Source organism: Centroberyx affinis, unplaced genomic scaffold (genome assembly GCF_046629955.1).
Source record: "Centroberyx affinis isolate AG114_WGS23_722 - 3 ecotype Tasmania unplaced genomic scaffold, CSIRO-AGI_Caff_v1 ptg001576l_1, whole genome shotgun sequence".
Taxonomy (NCBI): Eukaryota; Metazoa; Chordata; class Actinopteri; order Beryciformes; family Berycidae; genus Centroberyx; species Centroberyx affinis.
Genome location: NW_027280026.1, coordinates 5,001 through 26,158, shown reverse-complemented (window position 1 = coordinate 26,158; position 21,158 = coordinate 5,001). Strand labels below are relative to the sequence as shown.

Here is a 21,158-nt window from a genome sequence, read left to right as displayed (position 1 = left end):
GGTAATAAATATAGCAGCTAATTTATGCAAAGAACATTAAGAACATTCATGAATATTCATTGCTGACATGAAACGTCCCCAAGCGTGAAACAGGAGCACCTGCTAAACAAAATAGCTTTTTTACTATCTCACTTAATAGCTCACTAGGACCCTAAATGTTACGCTGTTTGACTAAAGTAAACAAGCTTCTTTACTTAACTGCTAAAGTAAACAAGCCTGTTTACTAAAGTAAGCAAGCCTTCAAGATGGAAGTAGGTAGGAGTGAAACCTCTCGCTTCAAAGAGTAATTAAACGAAGACGGAAGTGAATGCAGGATTTCTCTCTCGCCTCTGACCGCACCACGCGCACCACGCGCACCACGCGGAGGGAAGCACAACGTTCCCGTGATGCTCTATCCAACATGGCTGCGCCCTGGTGTCGGCGTGTGTGTAAACACTTGTAGCCGAAAGAGGGAATAAGTTGTTTTCATGAAACGTTTTAATCGCGGGTTGATTTCTGGAACATCTGTCGTCTCTCAAGCAGCAACTCAAAGATGAAGATCAAGTCCAAGTCTTCGTATCACAAATCTGAGAACACTTACCGGGTGAGAGTCCAGGAACTTAAAGTAGCATGTTGCTAACATATAACCAGGGATGTAGTGGACACAAAACCACTTAAAATCAGTTAAAACACATTGTTTATCAATGAAGTAATAATTAACCTACTTTTCCCAACTGATACACATCTTACTTGTATGCATTCATAGTGTAAATATCACAGTAAAGTGTGTCAGACGGATGCAAGTTACTTGAAAATAAGGTCTTTTTAAGAATGTGGACAAAAATTATACAATGCTGAAAATATATATTATTCACATTGGTAGTTGTTTGCCTTATGGACACATGTCAGCAGTTAGCTTGGATGTTTATAGTGGTTAATGATGAAGATGATGATTATGAACCTCTTTGACTTGACGATTTGCTCTTTCTCAGTTTCTCACTTTTGCTGAAAGACTTGCCAATGTAAACATTGATGTCATCCATCGGATTGACAGGACTGGGACTTATGATGAGGTATGTCACCAATCATTCATTGTCTGTGTAGGTAATATAATAATTCGCCTCATTTATTTGATGATTCCCAAATGTTCTTATTGATTGCCACTGAGTGCTAAACACTTGTTTTCTCCCATTGCAGGAGGTAGAAACATACTTTTCTGAAGGACTGACAAAATGGAAAGACCTCAACTTGACCGAACATTTCAGTATGTATAAAACACAAGAATACCACAGGTTTTGTAATAATATATATCAGACATTTGCCACCTTGTAGCAAGTAACTTATTAAATACCTTTCTCCTATGTTGGAGACAAAAATACTTAAAAATCTTCTTTGATTTTGCCTGACAACTTGTTCAGATTATGAGGCGAGACACTGTCTGTTTGTAAAATTTCTGTTTTTCCTCACCAGCGGCCTTCGTGAAAGAAGTGTCCGACAAGAGCCAGTCCTTCAACATGCTGGTCTTCCATCAGAAGGCGATAGTGGAGAGTCTGAAAACCCACCTGGCAGTCAAGAACAGCCTAGCCTGCCAACCACTGCTGGAGTAAGTTGTGTGTGTGTATGGTTTGTGTTTACCAGATGAACATTCATTTTTGAGAGAAAGCGTACAGTACAATACATTTTCACTTCACACTTGAGATACCACTGTCCAACGTTTTGAAGCTTTTCGGTAGGGCTGAGCAATAATTCAATATTATCGTTTTGTCGTCTTTCAGTGGAATCATATCATCATGGTATGGTGATTTTGGGATATCGTGATACACAATTCTGCTGTCTAAACTAGTGAATAACAAGCACATTGTATTTAGAAACTCTGACAAAAAGGTATGAATATTTAGGTTTTGTTTGACATCACACCTACCTAACATTACCATTTGGATCAATGGGATGAACATTCATTTGATTATTTAACATGTGATCTGACATATATCAATATCGAAAAAAGTGCTTATGATTATCGTGATACTGATGTCAACCACATCGCCCAGCCCTACTTTTCAGTACATTTCCATACCTTTTTCGCCTTACAATTGATTGCACTATTCAAACTTGTTATTGCACTGTTGGATATCATTCCTACTGAGCTAACTCCGCCTGTGTCTCTCCTCTCCTCTCCCTCCCCCTCCAGCCTGGTGGTACAGCTGGCCCGGGACCTGCAGACTGACTTCTACCCTCACTTCCCGGACTTCTTCGTCCTGATCACCGCCCTGCTGGAGACCAAGGACACGGAGCTGCTGGAGTGGGCCTTCACCTGCCTCTCCTACCTCTACAAGTACCTCTGGAGGCTCATGGTCAAGGACATGACCAACATGTACAGGTGAGAGATAACGCCTGTTTGGACTCTGTTGGTGTTTCACAGGTGAATGATGATGTACAACCATCCATTGAGCACCATCCATTGTGATTAGTTGAGGAAATACAAGTACTCAAATACAAATTGTTTATTCCCTCTTAATTCCCACTTGATGAGCAACTTCAGTCAGATCTTTCTCCAGGATTGCAGCACAAGTCTGGAAAAGTATGGAAAATGTATCTGGTTATTTCCAGGTCTGGAAAAGTGTGGAAATTAGACAAAAAGTCCGGAAAAGCAGAAGATAAAGATTGTTCTCTAGTGGTACACATATGACTGAACATTGTTATTTCACAATATGACATTTGTTGTGAAGAATAATTTTCAGATGTAGATTGATATGGCTGGAAAAAGTATGGAATTTTAAAATAAAAAATGAGAAGGAACCCTGTTTCTCCTGCACCAGCGCAATGCAAATATAGAGGGTCTGTTACATGACATAAAATCAGACCAGGTCTAATGTGAAAGAGGTTTTATGTGCGATCCTTTTTGCAGTATGGCATTTTTCTGTCTGATCCTGTGGGGAAAAACAGTTCTTGAAACCTCTTTTCCCATAACAACACTAACTTATTTTTGCTGCTTTTTCACCCTGGTGAAGAGTGTTTTTAGCAGTCAGACTGCATGTCAAATGTTGGTGGAAATAAATTCCTCTTTTCACCCCACAGTTTGTACAGCACACTGTTGGCACACAAGAAGGAGCATATTCGCAAGTTCGCCGCAGAGAGCTTCTCATTTTTGATGAGAAAGGTGGGTGCTTTACCTTTTATTACATATCAAACACGAACTCCTACCTTCTACTATCCATTCCTGAGTTCATCCAGTCTGCTCCTCTTTAATAGAAGCAGGGTTGAACCCAATTTGAAATACAGCAGAACCTCACTAATCCAAACTTCATATATCCAAGCTAAATGTTGAAAATATGTTTTTGTAATTTTGTACAACTACTGAAATGTATTTTTGGTACATAATCCCAGGTGACCTCCATGACTGAGTTTTTTTTACGTGGATGTACTGATGCTCGGCCCGTTCTGTCCCTCAGGTTCCAGACCTCGACGCTCTGCTGAGTCACATGTTCTCCGACCTGCAGCAGCACCCTGACAAGGCGGAGGGAGCAGGCCAGCTGCTGTTTGAGATGTGCAAAGGAGTCCGCAACATGTTCCACTCCTGCACCGCCAATGTGAGTCTCTTTCCCAAGGAGAGGATGTTGAATTTTCTGACACATTATGCACAAATAGAAGCTATGTTGCTATTCAGGCTGAAAAACAACTCGCAGAACTGACTAATGAAACAAGTGGCAGTAATTTTAAATTAGAGGGGAAAGGTGTTTCAGACGGATTCCAGAACGAGATCTTCTGCTGCTGTGCAGAATCCCTGTTCTACAAAGCAAGCTGCATGCTGGAGAAAATTTTTCATCATACTCAGTTCACTCTCACAATGTTTCACCCCCAATTTTTTTGTCAGGAGTTAAACATTTATAAAGCAAAAGCTGTGCCCAAATGTGTTGCATTTCACCTCAGAATGGTAATATTCAACAAGGAATCACCACATTGTATAATCCTAATAGTTATTGTATAACATCATTTGTCAGTTTGATATGTAAGGGATAATGTACAGCGGAAGGGTCTGGATCACCCTTTTGTAAAAATGGCTGACTCGCTGTACATTATCCTGCTTATTACACTACACTAATCATTTGACATGAAATGTTGCTTTAAAATTATTTTACAACAAGCTAAAGTAACTTACAAGCTTCTGGCAAAACAAATAGTCCAACTGTTACTGTCTGTAGCCAAGGAGTAGCTTGAGGTGTCGCTAGTTAATTTGAATAGAAATCAACCGTATGGACTGAACTTTTTGACTGCAGAGTGATATGGTTGGATGTGTGACAGCGGCCTGTTATTCCGAAATAGCAGACCTCAGAATGCGTTCATTGGCCAATCAGAATTGAGTATTCAACAAAGCCATGTAATAATTCCTCTTTTTTTCCTGTTTCCTCCATCTCCTCCCCTGTCCCCCAGGCTCTCCTTGTGGCTCTGCGGAAGCTCGGTCCCACATCCAGCCCAGGAGTCTCTCTGCCATGGGACACTGTCCGGGAAGCCCTGGATCACATGGCCCAGGCTGCAGCCAATCACGTGGACAGAGAGCACTTCCTGGTTTTGTGGGAGGCCCTTCAGGTAAGGCTGCAGGAATTTTAGTCAGTTTTACTTCCAGCCAGAACGTCGTGTGCAAATTTAGAGGACTGTGGTGGGAAAAATGTAATGTTATTGACTAATATTACTTGGAGACCCTTCCCAAGCAGCCAGATCTGAGATTTGGCAGAGATGGCAATATTGATGCTAAATGAGATGAAAGATATTCTCTGAATGTGGTATGGCTGAGTAGATCATGTTCCTTCTATTCTGTATCCCTTAATTTCAGTCATCATCTGTTGTTTTTATCCCTGTGTTGGGGGTAGCGCTGAAACGTTTAGTCGATTAATCGATTAGTCAATCGACAGAAAATGAATCGATTATAATTTTTGATCATTTATCAAGTTAAAATAGCAACGTTTGCTAGTTACAGCTTCACAAATGCTAAGATTTGCTTTCTTTTCTCCATTTCATGCAGTTATTAAATGAATAATTTGGGGTTTTTAGTAAGAAATTTGAAGATTAATTTTGGATTCTGGTAACTTGTGATGGGCATTTTTCATTATGTTGATTGATTTTAGAGAATGATTAATCGATTAATCTTTGTCCACTCAACACTGTCCAAAGCCACTGAATAATGTCTTAAAAGTCTTAAGTTGAGTGTCTTGTGGCTGATGGCGGTGTGTCCCCACATGCAGGCCAGTGTGCTGGAGGTCCTGGGCCTCATGGAGGAGAAGGCAGTTGAGGCGGACCAGGCGGCAGAACAGCTGGAGAGGCTGTTGTTCATTCTCCACACCCTGGTGTCCCACAGGGATGGAGCTAAGGTCACCAGACCAGAGGCCGTCTGCCAGGTAACGGGAGGGGAGCAAGATTTATGTCTCAGTGCATGTACTGTATGCTGTCAGTGTCCTCCAAAACCTTCTATCACCATAAAGTCAGATTTAATATGGCCCAATGGTAAAATGGTTCCACAATAATTAACCATTCCACACACACACCTTTGATTGAAAGCAGTAAGTTCAGGTACGTTCTCTGGGGTTTGTCGAAATGCAATCTGGGAAATGTAGGAGTAGAAGTAGAGGAGGCAGTTTGAGGGAAAGTGGGTACACCAAGAAGTAAATTACAATCACAGAATAACTCCTGGAATGAACTGAACATCACAATTGGTGATATATAACAGTGTAAGAGTATCCAAAGGTGGATTTTTTTTCTTTTTAATATGGCCAAATATTAAATGCAACCTGAAAATGTGATGTAGATTGTAATTTGTTTATACATGTATGATATCAGATTAAAGACTTCAAATTCAATGCTCAGAATTGGTACCTGAAGTGAAAAAGTGGCTCTATTGCTGTCCAAACCCTGTGCTGTCCTCCTGCCTGCAGACGGTGTTACGGTTGGTCCAGAGCCCGGCTCTGTCAGCGTCCTGCTCCCGTCTGCTGCTCCAGATCACCTCCTCCCTGCTCCTCGGGGAGAACATCAGCCTGCCCCCCACACTCATCCAGGAGACCGTCCAGAAGGTGTGTGTGTGTGTGTGTGTGTGAGTGTTTAACAGAGAGAGTGAGTTTAGAGGAAGGAAAATCTGTGTTAGAGGAAGACTATGTTTTGAGTATGGAAGTCTGTGAAGATTTTCATGTGTGAGGATGTGAAAAAGAGAGCTTGGGTGTGTGAGAGACTGAAAATTAATGTGTGTGTGTGTGTGTGTGTGTGAGTGTGTGACGAAGCCTCTCTGACTCTCTGTCTTCATCTTCACCACCAGGTGTTTGGCAGCAGGACGGAGCAGGATCTGATCCTGGAGTTCACCAAGGAGATGTTCACCATGAAACAGTTTGAACAGGTTGGTTAGACTGATATATCAATATTGGCCTTTTATTAAATATCAGGTATCAGCCAGTCAGTCTGATATAGTGGAGGTTCCTCCTTGATCACAGCTACTTCTTTGCACATTTTATTTATATTTATTCATTTAATTGTTTTATTGTTCATTTAAAGGCATAATGTGTCCCAGGGTTTCCCTTATCTTTGAATAGGTGTGATGGGTCACTCTGCCTTAAAGTGCTGCTGACACTAAAAGAATTTCATTAGTCTGGGTTTCAGTGGAGAGTTTTAGTGTCCCATGATGATCTAAATGCTGTTTCAGAGGCTTTTCCGTACTGACAAGAATAAAACGCGGAAGGAAACACTGAATGATTGTAACTGTTTGGCATGAAAATTGTCAAATATAAAGTAATGTATGTAAAATAATATCGGCAATCAGCAGCTTCAGTCAAAAAATATCGTTCGAATTTTAGCTTCAGGGTTATTAACAAAGCTGTTTTAGTGTAGCTAAAAGACAAATGCTAATATTAAATAAGATAAAATGTTAAAACTTTTTTCTCCATAATGTGACATGCCAAGTTTTCCCCTTAACAGACACAGTGAGTGAAATACTTGATGTCGATAAACTGCCTTTTTTCCCTGCATCTCTGGTTCTCTCTTCCTCTTTACATCTGTTTGTTTCTCTGCCTGACTCTGTACCCGTCTCTCTCTCTCTTTTTGTCCCCCCCCCCCCCCCCCTCTCCTCCAGCTCTTCCTCCCTAGCCTGCTGCGGTTCTCAGCGGGACTGTTCGGCTGTGGCGATCCCCTGTCTCGACACTGCGGCCTGGAGGCGCTGGTCAGTCTGATCCTCGCTAAAGCCCCGCCCCCCACAGACGGCTCCATGGCCTTCGAGACTTACCCGCTGCTCTTCACCGGACAGACCGCAGGGTGAGATAGAAACACAGCTGGAGGCAGACGGACCGGCGATAGTCTAGAGATTAGAGAAGGTTTAAATCCCAGAACCGGCTGGGAGAATGTGGGTGGACAGCTCCCAGTTCTGAATGTGTGAAGCAGGTCACCACAGAAGAAGAGCTTGCATGCTTAGTCGATTTTCACTGGATTAATAAAAATTAAAGTAAACAAATAAAATGGAAGAGAGCTGTATATTTTCCTGTATTTTTAGGGAGCATCTTTTAAAAATACAACACATATTTATGGGGGAAAGATAGATTTTTTTTTTTTTTACAGGAGATGTGGTGCAACTGGACTGATGAGAAAAAGAGCAAACACTATATACAGTATATGAGGAAAATTTAAAACTAAACAAATATTTTCTTATAGTTCCAGAAAGTCGTAAACTCCTTAAAAGTATTAAAATGTCTTACCTACAGTTATTAGAGGTATTATTTTTTCACCATGCACTGCATGTCCACTCTTAGATTACTACAGAATAGGGTTAGTAATACAGTATTACCAAATAAGAAGGATCTGCTTCACTTGACAAAGTTGAACTTCATTTCCCTTAACAATTGATTTCCTGGTGTCCTTGTTCTTATACTGCTCATTTATAGTCTAAGATTTGATTAGCTCTGTTCAGTCGAAAATAGACTGGTTTGTAGCTTTGTTTCTTTATTTAGGTTTTTAAATCGGCCAGATTCTTAAATTTGAGTTTCTGAAACCTGCAGATATCCTGACTTCTCTTACATACTCTTACCTTTAAAAGGTAAATTCAAGGTATACATACAGAGCATGAGAATCTTTGTATCAAAAAGAGTGCAGCATAGCGGCTTGGCCTCTCCGGTAGCTTTGTGTTTGTTGTCCTACAGCAGGGTGTTCAGCAGTAAGGAGTCGGGCCCAGAGAAGGAGTCTGTATCGGTGTCAGTGCCGGAGCTGGTCCTGTCTCTGATCAGCCTCCCCCAAGACCAGAACCAGTCCCTCACTGACCTGTCGCTGCCATGGGCCGCCCTGGTGCTGCTGCCACACCTCAGGTACACTGACACACACACACACAATTTCTGGAATATCATGGGGTTTTGAGAGAGTTTTCCTCTTTTTCCTCTCCTTTTTTCCCTCTTTTTTCCAACATTTTTTCATTTTTTTCCCTCTTTTTCTCTCATTTTTTCTCTCTTTTATCAACGTTTTTCCATTTTTCCCCATCTTTCTCTCAGTTTTCCTGCTTTTTCTCCTATTTTTCCTCTTTCTCTCCATTTTTCCCTCATCTTCTCTCAGTTTTTCCCTCGTTTTCTTTCCTTTTTTCTCTCTTTTTCTCACTGTTTGCGTGTCGTTTGGACAGCAATGACGATGTCTGAAAAGATTGCTTCTGAGTCTACAGTCTGGTGTTAAATTTTTTTTTTTTTTGTTTTTTCAGACCTCTGTCTCCGGCTAGTGTCGTTCCGGCGGTGACAGCCCTCCTAAACCACCTGCTGTGTGAAATTGAGACTGACAAACTGGGGAAAGGTTAGTATTGCTTTAATGTTTAGATCGCGTGGAAAGTGTCAGAGCCATTGATGGCAAAACATTAGTGCAATCTATAATTGGTTATGTTTTACATTCCTTTTTCTCCTGTCACCCCCTAGCCGGTCTGTTTGTAGCCAGACAGGCCCTCAGTTGTCTCCTCACTCTGGACGGCTCCGCCCAGCTGCTCTCACTGGTCGCCGTGGATAAGATCACCTCAGTTCTGCGGTAAGTACTGCATTGTGTGTGTGTGTGTGTGTGTGTGTGTGTGTGTGCATGGACATGATCACACTTGAATATGGGTAGACATTTGAAAAAATTGTTGTCTTTCATAATAAGTTTTTTCAAAGTCCTGCTCCCAGATCTTGAAGGAGATGTGACACAGTTAGTGGGGCGAATGGGAAGATGCCACTTTATGAAATGGAAAGACACCTTTGCTCATGTTTTGGTTGTATTGTCTGTTTGGTTGTTAAGTGACAAGGTGTGTACTGTACAGATGTCTGCTATCTGTTTTGATGTCATAGCATCCTCTATCTGCAACACATTTCATTGTGTAGTATCATGGCAACAACAAGGATGACAAGTAGCTAGCTAAGTAGCTTCAGGTATAGTTTTCAGGAAGCTGGCCAATGTCCAGCATGTACTTTCACATGTCTTAATCCTACTCCAGATGGCTTTATTGTGGCATTTTCATGGAATCCAGTGTTATTAATGCTAACTAGGCTGCTGATCCCGCCATTATGGAGTAGTTTGTGCGGACTGACTTTCATCAAACCAGACAGTAAACACCTTTTTTGGACATTTGTTCAGTAGGCCGACTTAACGACCGGCCTGTTCCTTGTTGTTTCTGACAGGAAGTTCCCCACAGACCTGTCGGCCCTGTTGCTAGGAGACCTTTACTACACCCGTCTGTCACTCAGCGGTGTCTCCCAGCACCTCTCCCACAGCGCACTGCTGGAGCTCTACCAGATTCTGCACACCAACCTCTCCTCCAACCTCTCCAAGGTACGCCTCCAGTCACAGCAGCAGCAGCTTAAAGGGATAACTTGAGATTTGGAAAGTTCACCAAAAAACGACTTGGCAGTGTAGTTAACTTTCTCTCTGCAAGCTTGTGGCGAGCCTTAGGCGTTACTTTCAATGAGTAATTCTAACAGTGACAAGAAGTTGTTTTTTCCACAAATGTCTTTTTCACTACATTGTGCCTGAAGAAGAATAATGGCTGATTAAAATTCAAAAATTGCACATAGAGATGTTTACATTTTCTACCATTGTAAAGCTCACTAGATTTCACCACTAAATTTTCACTAGTTGATCGGTTTCTTTTCCCAGATCCGCCTCCTGACTCTGAGGATCCTCACTCACTTTGAGGCGGAGCTTCCTGCACAGACTGAGGTACAACTGTCAATAAACCAAGGACTGTCATAAAACCCTTTATCAAATAAAATTACATTAGAGTTAACCCACTGAGTGTGTGTGTGCTCTTCTGTCCAGGGTGAGGAGAGTGTGGAGGTGCAGCCGGTGTTTGCGGTGTGCCTGCAGGCGGAGCTGGTGCCGGCCTCGGTGCAGGACTACAGAGAGAAGCTGCTTCACCTCCGGAAGCTGCGACACGACCTGGTGCAGCGCAGCCTGCCACAGGGGCCGCAAGGCGCCTTCCAACAGGTCTCTACTGACATTTCATCCTGCTGATTACTGCTGTTGATTACTTCCTTACTCATGCCATATTTAAAGGGGCAATAAGCAAGATATCCTCAGAAACCAACATGACTTATTAACATGCATTACTTTGTTAGCATACCAACAACGTTAGTAAAAACATTACAAACCAACACGCTTTGGTTCTGCTTCTTCCCTTTCAGGTGCCTCTGCGTTACCTCATAGCAATGTTGTTCGTCAATTTCAAGCCATTGTGGGACGCAGTCATTGAGCTACTTGTGTGAGTAGAGCTGATCCTGCCATAATTCAAACAAATTCAAAAGAACAGACTTAAAGGGACATCTCAGTGTTTTGAATTTAAGTAATTTATTTAAGAGCCAGGCACTTTTCACATGAAAGTATGTTTCAGAATTTCTCCTTCTCCTACCCTAATAATGGCATTTTAATAATCAATGGGTATTAATAGCTGCAAGCTAGGTTATTTTGCCTTGCTACTCATTTGTTTAAATGAGGAATGCTAACAAGCTGTATTTGTCAACACCACAGAATCTTTTTCCCCACAATTTGACAATTGCCTGAGCACAAATTAGACATACTCAACATGCCAACAACAGCCCACACTGACTTTTTGTCTCCTTCTTCCTCCCAGGACCCATGCCAGAGGGATGGACAACAAGGACTTCTGGAAGGTTTACCATGAACATCTGGAGATGGTGGCAGGTCTAGCTGGTAAGGCTTCCTGCTAGGCTTCAGGTTCAGAGCGCCATGTTTGCATGAGTTGCATGTAAATTGTTTGTTTTCCATGTTGGGACACAGCTTTGGTGCATCTGCCAAAATGTCAACACACCAGTGTTTCGCCTGTATTTATTTAGCAGTGTTTTCCAACCAAATGTGCACTTCTAGAGGAAATGTAAAAGGAAATGCAAAAACACTATAGGGGTAACTTTGCAGCACATCACCCACCTTCCTCCTCTGCATGTCTTAGAAAAAGAACTGCAAGAGAACAGCGAAGACGACGATGACGACGACGACAACGAAGGGGAATCGGATCTTCACGGCGAGCCGGGCTGTGATGTCATTGAGAGCGGGGATGTGGGTGTGCTCTTCCTGCAGCAGGTGAAGTTGACCTCTGACCCAAAGGAGAGGACGGACTTCACCAACTTCCGCAGCCTGCTGTGGCGCACCATGGCCCAGGTGCCTGACAGGGTGGAACCACGCAGCAGAGAACTCAGCCCTCTGCTGCTCAGGTTCATCAGGTTAGTTACTACAGTGTTGAACCCAAACCAAGGTCATATCACCTTTTTGACCAGAAGCCACAGATGTCTCAATTAAGTCCCAAACATTATGTAAGGCTTAAATAGATCTGTGCCATGGGAGCACAACTATGAAGACGTGACGTTTTTCTCTGGTAAAATATTCTTTCACTCATATCTCACCCTCCGCTCTTATTGGACAGGAATGAGTTTTACCCCGCTGACCTGCTGGTGGCGCCCACTCAGGACCTGAGGAAGAGGGAGAGTGCTGCCCTGGAGGAGTCTGGGATGGCCGGGGAGGAAGAGGACGAGAAGGAGGAGGAGGAAGAGGAGGCAGAGGAGGGAGGGAGACAGCAGAGGAAGGCACTTCCAAAGAGAGCCGCTGCCAAGTAAGACATCAGAAGGGCTTGTAATGCTCATTATAATTAACAGCTATTATACAAATTGAATTTCAAGGTTAGTAAGTCTACCTTGTGCACTCGTCTTAGAAGCTGGTTAGAGAAGGAATAATCAGCCGCACAACAGCAGTGACAGTATTCAATTGGACACTGAAAGGCTTCATATCTTTGACATTTCTTTGTTGTTGCTATATAAAACCTTATAGGTGCTACTGCATTTTTAAACATCAACATATATCATTGGCAAATTAATGCCTTGGTGTCATGCAGTGCAGAGGCAGCCCATCTTCTGTGCGATGGTCTCGTTTTTTGTTTACAGTAATTATAGTAATGGCTCAAATTATTTGGTGAGTATTTATCGATGTTAGAATGCTACACATAGCACCTTTTACAGATATGAAGATATCAAACTATGAAGCCCCTCAGCCTCCTGCAGAATACTTTGAGTTATGGCTGTTGTTGATTCTGTTAAATTTACGTGTGATTTATTTATTTTTTTCTCCCACAGACAGCTGATTACTCATCTGAAGGTGTTTGCCAAGTTCACCAACCCTCGTGCTCTCTACCTGGAGGGCAGCCTCAGTGAGCTGTACAACCAGGTAATCCTGCAACTTCACAGCCTCTCTTTCACAAATTTTGCCTTTGCACTTTATCAGTATCAGGGCTTGCTTGATACTTTCTTCCTGAATATTGCAATTTTGATTGGAATTGCGAGACATGTGGACATGTGGTGGTCTGAGATGCTAATGCTTTGGACTTGCTCTGTTTTAATGTATTTAAGATTGAGGATTTTCTCTCTCTCCCTCTCTGTCTCTCTCTCTCTCTCTTTCTCTCTCTCTCCCTCTCTCCCTCTCCGTTTTCAGTTGCTGTGCCATCAGGACCAGCAGATTCAGAGAGCGGTGCTGGAATGTGTTCTCACATACAAAGACCCCAACATACTACCATACAAGTAAGACATCTTTTACAAAATGATCTTCATACAACCAGGCAGGTCAGTCAGTTCAGAGCAGGTTCTTATCTGTATTGATGATATGGCAAAAGGCAGAGCTGCCTCTCAAAATTACATTCATGTAGCTGGTCAAACGCACAAAACAACCTGTGTGGAATCAATAACTCTCTAGACCAAGCGTGTTTGGAGTGGGCTAGTCGAACTCTGGAGTGTTTACTCCTTAAGTTCTGTTCATTTGGCAGGTGAGAGCAATGCCATTTGAACTCAGGTGGCACCAAATAATGGCAGTGAAGTAAGTCTCAGTCCTCATCCAAGTGAACTGTGGTGCGGTTTGTTACGAGTGAGAACTTAGTCCGAACCAAATCCCGGAAACAACCTCAAATGTGAGGTTTAATGGAGGTATAAGGAGATGGATGTTGATACCAGATAGCCATTGGTTACTCATAGTTGGAAAGCCTAGCATAACTCAGTCAAAGGCAAACCACTGTCTCCACTGATGCACTTTGCGCATATTCGGTTATTTCTTCACGTCGTGATCTCAACTGGTAGGAAGAGCAGTGAAGGTAAATTACACCAAAGAACGCAGACAAGTCCATCATGCTTAGCTAAAGTTACTGGAATCAGATTTGTTTTGACTCCCTGCAGCCAAAACCTCTATCCTGGCAGAAAGACAGCTTACGAAAACTCCATGTGACTTTTGTTTACAAGCCCTGGTTCACTTGTAATTGGGCAGTATGAACCTAATAATAATAATAATAATAATAATGATAATAATAATAAAACTTGATTTATAGAGCACCTTTCAAAACCAAAGTTACAAAGTGCTTCACAACAAGGAACAAGTGTAAGGAAGAAAACATTACAATTTTCTTACTGATAAAATAAGCAAAGCAAAGAGATACAAAAGACAAACAAACGACAGTAAATAAAACAATGGACAAATGAGAGTAAATAACAGTAAACAAAATTAAGTTAAATTAAGTAAATAAAAAAATGCAATAATGAACGAGGCAAACTTGGCTACAATCAGGCCAGGATTAAACGTAAGCTTTCCGATAAAAGTATGTTTTTAGGACGATCCAAACACAACAAAGTAAACAAAGAGAAAGGACGGTAGGTGTGATCGCACCTTAAGAGCTGGAGAGGTGAACTAATATACAGAATTTTTTTACAGTAGATTCCTCATACAGCAGCAGTCTCCCACTCTGTCAATGGGGTCATTGTGAGCGTCTCTGATAGGAATCGGGGCTCTGGTCTCTCTCGGCCCTCTACGGTTACAGATGGCTTTACGGCCCGCAGGAATGTTAACGTTCCACCTAAGCGCTGATTCTGCTCGACATTATGCCCTCTACTCCCTGTTATCAAGCTATCCGTTTACCGCACCTCTAGCCAGCCTGCGGATAGATGCGTAGTTTCGGGGGGGGGTTTTACATTACAAATGATTGTTCTGTGCCTCTTTGTTCAGCCACAAAGGGGTCAGGCTGTCACACTGACCTGGTTTCAGGAGGATGACAGATGGCAGTGTGGAGATCCTGTCCTCCGCTAGATTATAAAACTAAAAACCTTGCTGCTGCTTTAAGGTTTCAGTCTGCCTTTGAAACCTTCTTTTGTTGCACCCATGGAGGCTAATGTACTTCTTTGATGTTCATTCGTATCTTATGATGTGCAATATGGCTTTTCGCCTTTATTTGCCATCGTTATTGTTTATTAATATCATATAGAATCATTATGAGGGTACATTGCGGGCCTTCTTCAACCCAGTTTCAAGCATGTGAGGCTGACCCTGAACTCTGACCTGTGTGTGTGTGTGTGTGTGTGTGTGTGTGTGTGTGCAGGGAGAATCTTGAGAGGCTGCTGGATGACAAACACTTCAAAGAGGAGATCGTCCACTTCAACATCTCCGAGGAGAGAGCAGTGGTCGATGCTTCGCACAGGGCCCAGCTCATCCCGCTGCTCATGAGGTATATGTGTGTGTGTGTGTGTGTGTGTGTATGTGTATGTGTATATATATGTGTGTGTGTTGGAGGGTAAGAAATCAGTAGGCATTATTCACTCCCTTGATCTGATTTTTAGGGGCATTTTTGACCTTTTTGGGGCCATATCTATTTAACTATCAAATAATACATTTGCATTGCATATTGGCAAATAAACAGGAGGGAGGATGGTGTTGTTTTCCTCACTCTCTGTCCCAAACTGGTCTATCCTCCACCCCTTGATTGTTGAGTTTGTTTTTATTTATTTATTATTTATTTTTTACTTCATATTTTTAATTACGCTCCCATTTTATGAACATTCAAGGCCATTTTTGCCCCAAGGCCTTTTTGTTTAGTTTTTTTTTTTTTTCATATATTTCTAGCAGTGGGGTTATTTTTTACAGTACACTGAAAAGTCGACTAATCAGTTAACACAGCTTTACCACAAATGATTTTCTACCAGTTTTCAACCCAGTGTGTCCTGTGTGTGACGTAGGATCCTGTTCGGCCGGCTGCGCAGCAAGGCGGGCAGTAAGTTCCAGGGCAAAGCCAGCGCCGCCTCCCGCTCCTCCATCGTGCTTCGCTTCCTGGCTGGCTGCCAGTCCGAGGAGCTGGGGATGTTCATCGACCTGCTGCTGGAGCCCGTCCGCCACCACGGCCAAGGTGGGACATGAAAGATTTTCTCAGATGTGAAACTTGAATTGTGCTGGGATTTTCTACCACACTAGAACACCTTGTATAAGAAGCAGCAGGAAACATCTTATATAGTCTTTGCAGTCATTTTCTCATTCAGAAATTTCCGATTTTGATATTTTTCAATTCGTTTGTAGCTCTAATTGACATACTGCACAACTAAACTGTGTTCATTTGGTGGGTGTGTCATTAAAGTATAGAAAATGCTCTACGTGACAAAAATCTCTCAAAAATGAAGTAATTTTTTAGTTTCTGTTCAAAAATCATATCTTCTGCTTTCTAGAGGTTAGGGTTATTGGCCTTCAATAGTGATAAACTGAGTTTTTAACATATTGCTCTGACAAGAACTTTATCCAGAGAGAGGAATTTTTGGCAAAGTAAACAGGTGAAATTTGGCTTTGAATGAAATTTGGCTTTGAATCTGATTTGTGAGAGTCATCCTCTTCTTCTCTCTCTTTAATCTTTACTAGTAAGGCAGAAATGCCACAAAAACTGTTGATGGCTGGTTGCACAAGCAAACAAAATCTCTCTTCAACTAATTCTCTCTTAAAAGTCAAATGTTAAAAGCAGCATTTTAACTCTGCAATTCCACCCCTCTGCCCTCAGGTCCGTGTCTGGCTGCGGTGGAGCGAGCGGTAGCTGGGACGGATGCGGGTGCCGTCCTGCCGCTGGGCCGCCAGCACAGCCTGCTGAACATCGTCAACGTGGTGATCCACAAACTGGGCCACCTCATCCACGACTACCTGCCCAAGGTGCTGCAGATCCTGCTGTGTGTCACAGCCTCTGTATCCACCATCCTGGACACCAGGGAACAGGTAATCAGGATTACTAATCAGGGCCGGGTGTTGATAAGTTTTTCTCAATGTTAATTTCTTAGTGATTCCTTCTTAATGATCTGATTCCGTTATGGTTCCCTAATTGGTTCCTTTCTTATATACAGTATATTATCTTAATAGAACTTTATAGTACCTCAAAACTACTAAGTCTCTGAATTAATTACAATTATGCTACAAAAATAATTGTAATGAGTGAAAAATTCACTGTTCCTTGACTCAAAAATGACTCAGAAATGATGTCAGAGGTTGTGACGTGACATTGTGAGCTTTAAGAGGAGGGGAGTGTGTTCATTGCAGTTGCCTTGTAACTAAAGTGTGTCTTTATCATCACACTTTCGATCTATTCTTCTTTCTAATGTTTGCCAGGTGTAGTTTGTCCTTATCAAAGTGTAGCCACACTTTCTTTTGTTTCTGTCTGATGTTTCCCGTGCTCGCTCTGCTGCTTTGTGCTTCAGTTATAATGAAGCTGCTCCCAACACAGCAGGCGAGGGGAGAATGGAGACCAATCAGTCAGTTCAATAGTGAATTAAAATTTGCACTGGGAATAGATAACGGGAATTGATAATGCAAGCATGTTTTTCACTGGAACCGAGTCTTTGTTCCCCAAACCTAGAACACAATGAAAGTGTCTGTGTCACTTTGTGAAATGTGCAAAACAGTCAGAGAAGCGGGTTTGTGGCTAGAGGGTTGCCAGCTCAAATCCCAGACTGGCTGGGAAAATCTAGGGGGGGAAAACGGAATGAGAAACACTCTTCCCTTCCATCAACAACCAACAAAGTGCCATTTAGCAAGGCACTTAACCTCCTATCGACTGGTTTTACAGGTTTGAAAATGTATAACTGTGTGAGGGGGAATCAGGGCGTTGATTCCATGTAGTCAGTCCTCCCTGGATAATTTGAGGATAATGTTTGATTTTCTACAATGCCTACAAACATTACAAATGTAAATAAACCTTTTACACCGCCCAAAAAACATGTAAAATTCATGTTTTGATGGCATATATGTCAGACCTTGCTTCAGAAAATGTCTTCAATCTGTAAAATCACTTCAATGTGGGTTGTAAATAGTGTGATGATTTCCTCACGCTGAGTTCCTCCTCGCAGCTGAAGGCGGGTTGTATCAGTCCTCTGAAGAACCTGAGGCGACTCGGCATCCTGAGGATCCAGGACTTCTTTGACGGCTTCGACTCCTACAGCTTCAGCCCCGACGAGCTGGACGCCGTCTTCCAGGCTGTGGTCTGGCCTCAGGTAGATGAAGATGGGAACTTTTCTGGGGTTTTCAGGGGTTTTTTGATACATAATTCCAATTCTTTTGTTTGTTTTTGTTGCTGTATGGTGCAGAACCAACCTGTTAGCCATGCTGTATGAGAGCTATGATGCGGACAATTTCCATATCATTATGCTTATTTGCGTTTCTTTTTCCCCAGGTGTGTCGTCTACCCACAGAGAGCCCCTACTCCCCCACCCCGCTCCTGAAAATCATCCATCTGTGGAGCAAGAACGCCAGGTCAGAGTCTAAACTGTCTCTCCCATCTCTGATTCCATCCTTCTCATTCCCATATCTCTTCTCTCCTCCATCCATCCATATGTGACTCACAGCAACCCGCTCTCCAAAATGAATAATAATTATTCCACCATTTCATATCTTCACTCTGTCTGTCATCCATCTATCTGTCCGTTTTTGCATTTACATTTTACCCAGCTAATAGAGGTTCTTATCCAGGCTGAGTTAAAATAAGTACAAAGTAGAATTTGACATTCCTATATCATGAACATAGCAAGCAGCCCCAAAATATGGAGTTTAATGGACAAAATGGCAATGCAAACACAGCAGAATAGGTGAAAACATTCATGTATCATTAACAAAATATGTCTCTCTGTCTCTCTCTCTCTCTCTCTCTCCCTCTCTCTCTCTCTCCCTCTCTCTCTCTCTCCCTCTCTCCCTCTCTCTCTCTCTCAGGTATTTCCCCCTCCTGGCCAAGCAGAGGCCAGACCACCCGGAGTGTGACGTCCTCCTCAACGTCTTCGCTCTGCTCTCCGCCAAGAACGCTGCCCCGGCGACCGTTGCCATGGTAATGGACGTGGCCGAGTCCCTGGCAACTACAGCGGACTTTGTCGCCTCAGAGTCTGAGGCGGAACTGAGCGTCAACGGCTGTGTGTTCCCTCAGCCTGCGGAGGGCGCTCTCATTACTGCCGGTCAGCAAAGGACATTTTTTTACTTCATTGACTAAGGATCCTAAGTCATACGATAATTAGTGTTTCCATGTACGGGGACCAGTTTAAAGAAACCCAAATATAATAGCTGAGATATACAAATATTTGCCAGAATGCAGATTTGAGTTTTAGTCGTACAACGTTGTACAGCAGAAATAATCTTGGTTGGTTGACTTAAACCTCAGTAGCCGGAGCCAAAGAACCACATTTCTTCCTCCAGAGCAGCTCTACCTCAAGAAATGTTTATATAACTAAAACTCCAATGTGCATCCCCAATGTTCCCTGAGGTTCAGTCTCCCTGTTTTTGTTTTTGTCTCCTCCAGACTCGTTGAGCCAGGGCTCCAGACTGCTGCTGCCTCACATCTCCACCCTGCTGCACTACCTCAGCGGAATCGTACGCAACACCGACCGGCTCAAGAAGAAGAAGTTCAGGGTGCAGGTGGCCAGGGAGCTCAACATCCTCTCCAAGTGAGTAGTACTCATTGGCTCACATTCCCAGTACTCCCATACTTTTCACTGTACGTTGGGAATCAACTCTTGGTGGATGCTGAGAATTGACCTGCATGCAGTTTTGCCTGTTTCTGCAAACTAATATCTGGATGTGTCACTTTCTCTCTGGCAGGGTCAGTCGCTTTGTGAGCGACAAGGAGCAGGGCTCGGTGCTCATCAGCCTGCTGCTGCCCTACCTCCAGAAAGCCAAAAACCCTCCGGTAAGACTCACAGCTTATCACTAGCCAGTTCTATGAAAAACTGTTAAGATAAAGTGGTCAAATTAGATTCATTTCATAGTGGTGACACTGTATTGATAAGCAGTGAGGATAGTCTCCATCACAGGGTTTGACCCAGTGTTCTCTGGTTGAAAGATGGTTTCTTTAACCACAAGGCCATCCTGTTGCCTTATGTCTCCATGAAGTCACCCCATGTGTACATGTGTTCATATATATAAATCTTGATTATATTTCCCAAAGTCATAGGAAGAAGATATTGTCGCTATCGGGTGAAAATCTTGTATCTCTAAAAAGTCAACTTTTCAGGAGCTAAGAAACGCAGCCTCGTTTTTATATAGCTTGGTTTGAAAGGGTTTCATAAGCCCAAGAGTCGTAGAATTTTCTCAACCAATAGAGGACCAAGCAAACCTTTAATTGAAGTTAAAGCATGCATCACCAACACTGGAGTTACAAGGTTTTCACATGACAACAGCAATGTGCGAGTTCTGTTTTAGGTTGGATTGATTGAAACATTAACTTTGAATCCAGGAGAATGCTCGTAATTAATTATTGATTTCACCAGTTAACTCCAATTCAAAGATGAAGGGGAGATTGTACGTCTTCATGTCACCCATCAATGACCTTTCCGTGTGTGTGTGTGTGTGTGTGTGTGTGTGTGTGTGTGTGTGTTTGTGTCACAGGAGACAGAGATCGACATCCTGGCCACAGTGCAGAACCTGCTGAGACAGTGTTTGGAGCCGTCCGCCTTCCTCCGGCCAATCAGCAAGCTCTTCTCCATCATCCACAGCAGGCTGCCCAGGCAGGCCCTCACCAGCCTCTTCCAGGTATGCCAGCAAACCTGCCATAAGTGTGTTTACATGCGCACAGTCATTTGCATAAAATAGGTAATGACTATTTCATGCATATCCCATCTCACTCAGTACAACTATCTCATGCTATATTGCTCCGTTGAGCTGCTCGTTCTGTATTGTAAGTGGAAAAGGAATCAGCAGAAATACAGATGACTTGTGAGGTTAGATCAAAATTGTTTGAGTCTTACTTGCTGTCTGTGTTGCTCTGCCTTCAGACTCTGTCAGACCTGGAGCCTTCATTAGCATATATCACCGATACAGCTGCAAAGGTAAGTTTTACTTCTCTATACACACAGACACACACACACATTTCAACACAAAGGTTCTGATGTAATTCTCTTTTACAGTGTTTTTTGCTGAGCACCTACTAGGGTTATATCAATATATCTGTTTGCCAATATGTTGGACCACAAAACACTGAATACTGGTATTTTTGCCATGAAAATTGGCAAAACATTGGCAAACAGTAAAATATTGGTATCACCTTGGTATCACCCATATTGATCAAACCCTATTTAGAAATCTGACTTGGATGTGAGGAAAGGTGGGTTTCCATCAGAGATGTTTCATTGAATTTGGCCTGTAACCCCTCCAGAAGCCTTAGAAGTAAAATCCTATTACACACACTAATAAACTAACTATTAAATCCCATTTTTCTTGCCCTTCCAGCTTAATGCGTTTGACAGTCGACACTTGGATGAGATCTACTTCGACGTGCGCCTGTCAGCTTTCCAAGACGCCACCAGGCGCATCAAAGACATGCAGACTCTGGACATGGACTACATCAGCACCATCATGCACAACTGCTTCCACACTTATGAAGTGAGTAGATAGTTTAGTAA

General features: G+C 42.7%; 1 protein-coding gene across 1 annotated transcript in view; it reads left to right on the top strand.

The window, feature by feature from the left end:
* Positions 1–469: 469 nt before the first annotated feature.
* The window catches only part of utp20 (UTP20 small subunit processome component), a gene marked incomplete at its 3' end in the record, with an annotated part of 25,417 nt that continues 4,728 nt past the window's right edge, over positions 470–21,158 (top strand). Inside the window, exons 1-35 of the mRNA XM_071527785.1 lie at positions 470–583; positions 972–1,052; positions 1,177–1,243; positions 1,450–1,582; positions 2,168–2,356; positions 3,055–3,136; positions 3,429–3,566; positions 4,408–4,563; positions 5,217–5,369; positions 5,904–6,038; positions 6,278–6,355; positions 7,085–7,263; positions 8,142–8,303; positions 8,684–8,772; positions 8,892–8,997; positions 9,624–9,774; positions 10,099–10,161; positions 10,261–10,428; positions 10,626–10,702; positions 11,072–11,151; positions 11,408–11,678; positions 11,879–12,064; positions 12,582–12,672; positions 12,937–13,022; positions 14,858–14,983; positions 15,492–15,658; positions 16,295–16,503; positions 17,628–17,771; positions 17,951–18,030; positions 18,484–18,719; positions 19,061–19,205; positions 19,360–19,447; positions 20,146–20,289; positions 20,532–20,585; positions 20,986–21,138. Coding sequence (XP_071383886.1) covers positions 533–583; positions 972–1,052; positions 1,177–1,243; positions 1,450–1,582; positions 2,168–2,356; positions 3,055–3,136; positions 3,429–3,566; positions 4,408–4,563; positions 5,217–5,369; positions 5,904–6,038; positions 6,278–6,355; positions 7,085–7,263; positions 8,142–8,303; positions 8,684–8,772; positions 8,892–8,997; positions 9,624–9,774; positions 10,099–10,161; positions 10,261–10,428; positions 10,626–10,702; positions 11,072–11,151; positions 11,408–11,678; positions 11,879–12,064; positions 12,582–12,672; positions 12,937–13,022; positions 14,858–14,983; positions 15,492–15,658; positions 16,295–16,503; positions 17,628–17,771; positions 17,951–18,030; positions 18,484–18,719; positions 19,061–19,205; positions 19,360–19,447; positions 20,146–20,289; positions 20,532–20,585; positions 20,986–21,138 — 4,518 coding nt within the window. The remainder of the gene's footprint in view (positions 584–971; positions 1,053–1,176; positions 1,244–1,449; positions 1,583–2,167; positions 2,357–3,054; positions 3,137–3,428; positions 3,567–4,407; positions 4,564–5,216; positions 5,370–5,903; positions 6,039–6,277; positions 6,356–7,084; positions 7,264–8,141; positions 8,304–8,683; positions 8,773–8,891; positions 8,998–9,623; positions 9,775–10,098; positions 10,162–10,260; positions 10,429–10,625; positions 10,703–11,071; positions 11,152–11,407; positions 11,679–11,878; positions 12,065–12,581; positions 12,673–12,936; positions 13,023–14,857; positions 14,984–15,491; positions 15,659–16,294; positions 16,504–17,627; positions 17,772–17,950; positions 18,031–18,483; positions 18,720–19,060; positions 19,206–19,359; positions 19,448–20,145; positions 20,290–20,531; positions 20,586–20,985; positions 21,139–21,158) is intronic.